The sequence below is a fragment of the Neophocaena asiaeorientalis genome, unplaced genomic scaffold (genome assembly GCF_003031525.2).
Source record: "Neophocaena asiaeorientalis asiaeorientalis breed wild unplaced genomic scaffold, Neophocaena_asiaeorientalis_V1.1 scaffold671, whole genome shotgun sequence".
NCBI classification, from domain to species: domain Eukaryota; kingdom Metazoa; phylum Chordata; class Mammalia; order Artiodactyla; family Phocoenidae; genus Neophocaena; species Neophocaena asiaeorientalis.
In genome coordinates, this window is record NW_020175533.1 from 1,479,681 (window position 1) to 1,487,378 (window position 7,698).

A 7,698-nucleotide genomic window follows, 5' to 3' on the forward strand; every position below is an offset into this window, starting at 1 on the left:
TTCAGTGTCTGCAGTTCTTTTTCAGCAAATTTTGGAAATTGTATTTTCTTAGAAAATTTCCTTTTTCTCTCCATTGCCATTTTTAAAAATACTCCATAATTTTTCAATTGTCTCCACATATTTAGTTATGTCTCATTTCTTATGAACCTTTTCTCAGAAGAGCAAATAGAGGTTCAGAAAGCCTGGAGAAGAAAAAACCCATTTTCTAGATGAGATAGACTAGGTTCCTGAATAAATAAATGAGAAGAGGAAACCCATATTGAAGAGTGTGTTATATATTCAGGCACAGGGACGTGAGGTTTTTTCCCAGTTTCTAAAAGAAACAAAATATGGAAAAGAAGACAAGGGAAACCACTGTCCACTGTCCTGAGGTTAGGCGGGGTAGACAGACTGGGTACAGAGAAAATTGAAGAGGTAACATTTCCTAGCAGGGACAAACTAAATTTCAGAAAACAGAGGACAGAGTGCTGTTACACAGGGCTCAGCCTCCTAGAGTCAAGACCTGGGATCTTTATCTCCTAGATTCCAAGCCTGGTTGGGGGGAAGACACGGGAAATTCACAGTTGTGGTATTTTGGGGATCTGAGTGGGAAGGGGATTGTGTTAGTGTAACCACCTCCTCTCCATCTCTGCTCTGCAGCAAAATGGAAGAAGCCTCATGAACGCACCTCATTCACACACACACAGCATGAAGAGTTGGAGGCTCTGTTTAGCTGCAATATGTTTCCAGATAAAAACCTCCAGAGAGAACTTGCTTTAAAACTCAACCTACCAGCGTCTACAATAAAGGTCTGTCTGATCCTCTGAGGTGTGCTTTGAGCCGCCATCCAAATTACATTCTACTATTCAGCCTGGAAATTCCCTCTGTAACACAATGAAGAAGTAACATTGTTACTTCATTGTAACACAATGAAGTAGTAACACTTCATTTATTGAGTACCTACTGTGTGCCAGTACTGAGCTGGGCACATTGTATATGTTGGCTTTATTATCATCCAGTTTAAAGGATGTGGAAAAGTGAGCTTCGGGAGCCAAGTGACTGGTTCACGGAGATAATATATAGTATAACTGGAATTAGAACTCCAGAGGTACGAAAGAGCTCAAATTAGAGAAATGACTCTCATCCCGACAGACTTCTTACTTAGGAACCTCTCTAGCAAAACTCTGCAATCATTTATTCACAACATTACCAACAGACAAGTAACTTCTCCAACATCTGAGTCTGCTAAGGCCCCAAATTTTTGTTAGAATATTGCTCACTGAAGAGGCCTTCTAAAATAATCCTTGAAAATCCCTTAGTTCAAATTCTCCACCTCTCCCTACATCCCTGAACTTCCTTCTCTTCTCTAGAGTTCAGGACCCTTTCTCTGAACCCCAGCACAACCTCTGAGACATACCCTCCTTTTTTTTCTTTCTTTTTCCTCTGGGGCCCAGCCTTGATCCCTCATTGTTCCTATTGACTCCATTCATACCTACCTCTGCTCTCACAGAACTCAGTATCATAGTGATTTGGAGAGGACATGAGGGTTATAATCTGACATTTTTCACCCAGGAGAAGCCTCAAACTCCTTCTCCAGTAGCAAACCATAATCTCCTCTCTTCCCCCACTCCCAGATTTGGTTCAGGAATCAGCAGTTCAAAAAGAGGAAGTAGCAGTGGCAACAAGAGCAGCAATCACTAAAGCCACCGAACCAGGTCCTTCCAGCCAAGAATGTGCCCACAGCATCAACCAGTCCTCATTCTTTTCTCCCTGCAGTTTCAGATTCTTATAGCTCCCACTCACCTCAGCCCTTAGACCCTTTCCATTGGGCAGGGGACTCTATAATCACTGAGATGGCTACAAGTGATGTCCAAATGCAAGATCCTCAGTTGGAGAGGCTAGTGGCCTCAGTTCTTGCTTTGTACTCTGATGCCTATGACATAGCACAAATCATGGAACTGTACAGTTTTCCTGATGAGGATGAGATAGCCAGCTCTTCTTTCCATTCTCTGTATCATTATCTCTCACCGACAAAGCCCAGTTAGAATAGAGTTCTTTTCTTAGCCTCTTTGCTGATCCAGCTGTAGGTTTATCTCCTGGGCAAACCTGCTTCAGTATGACAAGCTGGAGCTTTGCAGCCTACAGTCTAAGAAACAGCCTGGAATTCCAGAACCCCTTCAGTATGGTACACTTTGGATGTTGCTGATCAAAGTACTAATAAATATCAGACAGTATTGAAAAAGGATCTTCTTGCATCTTGTACATGCTCTTTCCTTTGCCTGCTTTTAACCCAAATATCTGGCTCAGTGTTACTTGGATTTCCATGGAAATGTTGTAAAAACTAGGAGCTTCCCGCAAGTATAGCTCAGTACTACACAATCAGCCCCACAACTCTCCCTGGAGAGGCCTTCCTAGTCCCTTTGATGGCCAATGAGACCGCAAAATTCCCTCTTCCCAAAACTATCTTTGACTTTTTAAAAGGTCAGTAGCATTTAGGGGTCATCCACTTTTAATGTCAGCAGGTTTATAAACTTACATTTTCAACAGACTTTTAGAATGACAGTTAAGCTAATTTTCCAGCTATATGATTAACGAACAAAATTAATGGCACTTCTCAAAAGCAATAATAAACACATAATAAGATAAGTACCTCTCAATGAAAAATGTAAAGTATCTAGGAATTAACTAAGGAAATTAAGACCTCTGTACAGAAAAGTTTAAAACTTAATAATGGACATTGGAAATGTTTGAATAAAAGACATTTGAAGCCATAAAATAACCAATTTAACAGCGTTAAAATCACATAAATCATGTTCTCCAAACACAATGGAATGAAAATAGAAATCAATAGTAGAAGAAAATTCAGGAAATTCACAAATATATGGATATTAAAAAGCACACTCCTAAATAACCAGTAAAGAAGAAATCAGAAGGAAAATTAGGAAATATGTGAAGATGAATGAAAACAAAAACACAATATACCAAAACTTATGGGATGAGCCTAAATCAGTGCTTAGAAAGAAATCTATAGCTGAAAAAGCCTATATTTAAAGAATAAGCTCTCAAATCAACCTTTTTTTTTAAATAGGAGGGAAGCTGGCATAGTTATATTAATATCTATCCAATTAAACTTTAAGGCAAAACATTTTGTTGGAAGTAAAAGTATATTAGACAAGGATAAAGGGAACATTTAACCTAAAAGATATAATAATTCTGAATTTGTATACATTTAACATATTCCCAAAATATATGAAGTAAAAATTAACAAAACTCTTGGGGAAACTTGACAAATACATAATCATAATAGATGATTTTATCCATAGGTCAAATGAATAAAAATTTTGTATGGGTAGAGATTTTAACCGTACAGTTAATAGGCTTGATTTAATGAAAGTATGTAGATTTCTGCATTCAGCTGGTAGAGAATACACATTCTTTTCAAGTACCTAATGACTACATATTAGACCACGAAGCAAATCTTAACAAACTCAATAACATACAAACAGTATTCTTTGATCATAAGGCAATTTAATTAGAAGAAACTCCAACCCCTCTCTCAATTTAGAAAGTAAAAATGACATTTCTAAGTGATTAATCGAGCATGGGAGAAATTAGGTGAATAATCTGGTAGCATACATTATATAATAACAATAACTGTATCAGCATTCACTGGGGGAAAGTAATAGAGATAGTAGCAGTAGCAGGTTTGAATGTCTTGTTACCCATCACATTCTGGGTCATCACAGAGGGATCTTGAAGGGCAAGACTGCAGACCTAGGGTAGAGACATTGGCCCTTAGGTTGTGAGGTTTTTTGCTTACTGGTTTTTTCTAAATTATGTTTTATTTGTTTAATAGTCTTTATTTTTAGAGCAGTTTTCATTTCACAGCAAAATGAGCAGAAGGTACAGAGATTTCCCATATAGCCCCTGCTCCCACATATACACAGCCTTCCCCACTATCAACAACCCACACCAGAATGGTCCATTTGTTATAACTGATGAACCTACACTGATACATCTTTATCACCTAAAGTCCATAGTTTACATTAGAGTTAGCTCTCAGTGTTGTACATTATATGGATTTTGACAAATAGGTAATTGTCATGTGTCCACCATTATAGTATCATATAGGATAGTTTCACTGCCCTAAAAATCCTCTGTGCTCCACCTATCCATCCCTTCCTCTCCCCTAATCTCTGGCAACCACTGATCCTTGTCTCCATAGTTTTGCTTTCAAATTAATAACTTTTCACCTTAAGAAACTAGAAAAAGAAGAGCAAAATAAATCCAAAGCAAGCAGAAGTAAGGAAATAAAGGCTAAAGTGGAAATAAATGAAATAGAGAATAGAAAAGCAATAGAGCAAACCAATGAAATCAACGCAAGCTAGATAGAAGAAGAAGAAGGAGAAGGAGAAGGAGAAGGAGAAGGAGGAGGAGAAGGAGGAGAAGGAGAAGGAGAAGAAGAAGAAGAAAAAGAGGGAGAAGAAGAGAAAGAAGAAGATGAAGGGGAGGAGAAGGGGAGGGGAAGAGGAGGAAGGGGAGGAGGGGGACAAGGGAGAAGAAGAAGAAGAATCAAATTACTAGAATCAGAAATGGGATGTAACTACCAACCTTACAGAAATAAAAAGCATTATAAATAAATATTATGAACATTTGTTACTTTATAATTTGTATAACAAATCAGATAACTTAGATGAAATGGGCAAATTCCTAGGAAGACACAAAATACCAAATCTGACTCAACAAGAAATAGAAATGCTGCAAATAGACCTTTAACAAGTAAAGAGATTGAGTTAGTAATTAAAAACTTTCCACAAAGAAAAGTCCAGGCCCAGGTGGCATCATTGCTAAATTCTACTAAATGTTTAAAGAATTAACAATCCTTTACAAATTCGTCTAAAAAACAAGAGAACACTTCCTAACTCATTTTGAGACCAGTATTATCCTGATACCAAAACTGGACAGCTATATGTAAACAATGAGATTAATACATTCCCTCACACCACATACAAAGATAGACTCAAAATGCTTTAAAGACCTAAATGTAAAACATGAAACCATAAAACTCCTAGAAGCAAACATAGGCAAAACACTCTTTGACATAAATCATAGCAATATTTTCTTGGATCAGTCCTAAGGCAAAAGAAAAAAGAGCAAAAATAAACATATGGGACCTAATTAAACTTAAAAGCTGCTGCACAGCAGAAGAAACCATAAACAAACCAAAAAGACAATCTATGGAATGGGAGAAAATATTTGCAAATGATGTGACCAAAAAGGTGTTAATATCCAAAATATACAAACAGCTTATACAACTCAATATCAAAAAAACAAGCAACCCTACTGAAAACTGGTCAGAAGACCTGGATAGACATTTCTCCAAAGAAGACATACAGCTGACTAACAGGCACATGAAAAGATGTTCAACACTGCTAACTATCAGAGAAATGCAAATCAAAACCACAATGAGATATCACCTCACACCTGTCAGAATGACTATCATCAAAAAGTCTACAAATAACAAATGTTGGAGAGGATGCGGAGAAAAGTGAACCCTTGAACACTGTTGGTGGTAATGTAAATTGGTGCAGCCACTATGGAAAACAATATGGAGGTTCCTCAAAAAACTAAAAATAGAACTACCATACTATCCAGCAATTCTACTCCTGGGTACGTATCTGGAAAAAACAAAAACACTAATTTGAAACGATACATGCACTCCAATGTTCATAGCAGCACTATTTACAATAGCCAAGACGTGGAAGCAACCCAAGTGCCCATCAACAGACAACTGCCTTAAGAAGATGTGGTATATATATATATATACACAGTGGAATATTACTCAGCCATAACAAAGAATGAAATACTGCCATTTGCAGCAACATGAATGGACCTAGAGATTACCATACTAAGTGAAGTCAGAAGAGAAAGACAAATACCATATGATATCACTTATATGTGGAATATAACATAAATGAACATAGCTAGAAAACAAGTTAGATCCTAGAGAAATGGAAATAAAAACAAAAATAAACAAATGGGAACTAATGAAACTTAAAAGCTTTTGCACAGCAAAGGAAACCATAAATGAGACCAAAAGACAATCCCCAGAATGGGAGAAAATATTTGAAAAGCAGAAACTAGCACACCATTGTAAAGCAATTATACTCCAATAAAGATGTTAAAGAAAAAAAGAAAACAAGTTAGAGATGACCACTCACTACTTTTTTTTAAAATTAATTACTTTATTTATTTGTTTATATTTGGCTGCATTGGGTCTTTGTTGCTGCGCGCGGGCTTTCTCTAGTTGCAGCGAGCAGGGGCTACTCTTCGTTGTGGTGCACAGGCTTCTCATTGCGGTGGCTTCTCTTTTTGCAGGGCTCGGGCCCTAGGCGCGTGGGCTTCAGTAGTTGTGGCAAGTGGGCTCAATAGTTGTGGCTCACGGGCTCTAGAGTGCAGGCTCGGTAGTTGTGGAGCATGGGCTTAGTTGCTCCACGGCATGTGGGATCTTCGCGGACCAGGGCTCGAACCCATGTCCCCTGAATTGGCAGGTGGATTCTCAACCACTGAGCCACCACGGAAGTCCTGACCACTCACTACGTTTTTCAATGTAGTGCTGGAAGATCTAGGCGAACAATTTACTTTCTATTCTCCGTCTTCTCATCTGTAAAATGAGAGAGTTGGACTAAGTGATAGCTAAGCCTCCTACCACCTCTAATTTTCTCAGACTGGACTTATTCTATGCCTGATTTCTGAATTACAAAATCTTCCTTTCCCAACCATCCGGGAAAGAAGAGGGCCAGGAGAGGACAGCCACTTGTCACGACAAGAAATAGGAGAAACAGGACCACATGTCACTTACACAAGTTGCTGCCTCAGCCAATGATAGGTTTAGGTGAAAAGCACGGTTATAATTAGAGCAGCAGCCTGTCCTGACTGCTCCACCAGCCACTGTGGGCACAGCTGGATCTGCCAACCACATGCACAGGACTCTGAGAGGCTGCTCGGGCCTTGAAATGATCCTTCTTACAAGGATTTTCCTTCTTCCTCAAGGGAAAGAAAACCCATTGATATAAAACCCCACTTGCCTTCCGGCTTCCCCTGCTAACTGCCACTCCAACGGAGACGGAGTGTGGACAAATACAGGAGAAAGAAAAAATCGTAAGCTGAGCCTGGTCACATTGCCCCTTGTGATATGGTTTTATTTTTAACTTCAAAACACTTGAACTATTTCTGTTGAAGTTTTTTTCTCCTTTCCCTACCTCGTCGACGAACCTCTGTCCTCTGCTGCAGCCAATGCGCGCCGAGCCTCCTCCGGCAGTCTACTCGCTCCCCGTCAAGGGACACGAGTGCAGCAGATGCTGACTCAGCCCATGCCATTAAGGTAAGCTTTTCAAATGTGGGCAGGTTCATCAAGGGGAAATTTAGAGTGGTGAACATGGAGGCAGAGGCTGAGCGGCATATCACCTTTTTGCTCTGAGTAAGAGGGTTGTTAAGCAAATTAAGTTACATATGGGGGTGAAAAGGTTAGCGCTGAGAATGAGACCCAGCCATAGGTAAACTCCTGCTTTGAATCTAAAATCTTAGAGCAGGAAGAGATGACCTGCTTTCTAACAGCTTAGGCTCTTTCTTCTAAAATCAACCATAGTGATAGCACAGAGTGGTTATGTGCCATCTCTAAGGTTACACAGTATTTATGGAGGTTCAGGATGACGGGGG

The 7,698-nt window shown here is 39.1% G+C and overlaps 2 protein-coding genes and 1 long non-coding RNA gene across 4 annotated transcripts in view; 2 read left to right on the plus strand and 1 right to left on the minus strand.

Moving 5' to 3' along the window:
• Positions 1–329: 329 nt before the first annotated feature.
• On the plus strand, positions 330–2,185 carry ARGFX (arginine-fifty homeobox). Its single transcript, XM_024769232.1, is given in 4 exon segments — positions 330–381; positions 640–788; positions 1,614–2,025; positions 2,028–2,185. Coding segments are annotated over 4 exon segments (771 nt in total).
• A 4,257-nt stretch (positions 2,186–6,442) lies between these two features.
• The window catches only part of LOC112416023 (uncharacterized), a 10,328-nt gene continuing 9,072 nt past the window's right edge, over positions 6,443–7,698 (minus strand). For both annotated transcript variants that reach the window (XR_003006416.1, XR_003006414.1), the window contains one exon: positions 6,443–6,643. This is a non-coding gene — a long non-coding RNA (uncharacterized LOC112416023). The remainder of the gene's footprint in view (positions 6,644–7,698) is intronic.
• Positions 7,251–7,698, plus strand: part of FBXO40 (F-box protein 40) — a 16,804-nt gene continuing 16,356 nt past the window's right edge. Inside the window, exon 1 of the transcript XR_003006413.1 lies at positions 7,251–7,363. The gene's annotated coding sequence lies outside the window, so the exon portion shown is untranslated. The remainder of the gene's footprint in view (positions 7,364–7,698) is intronic.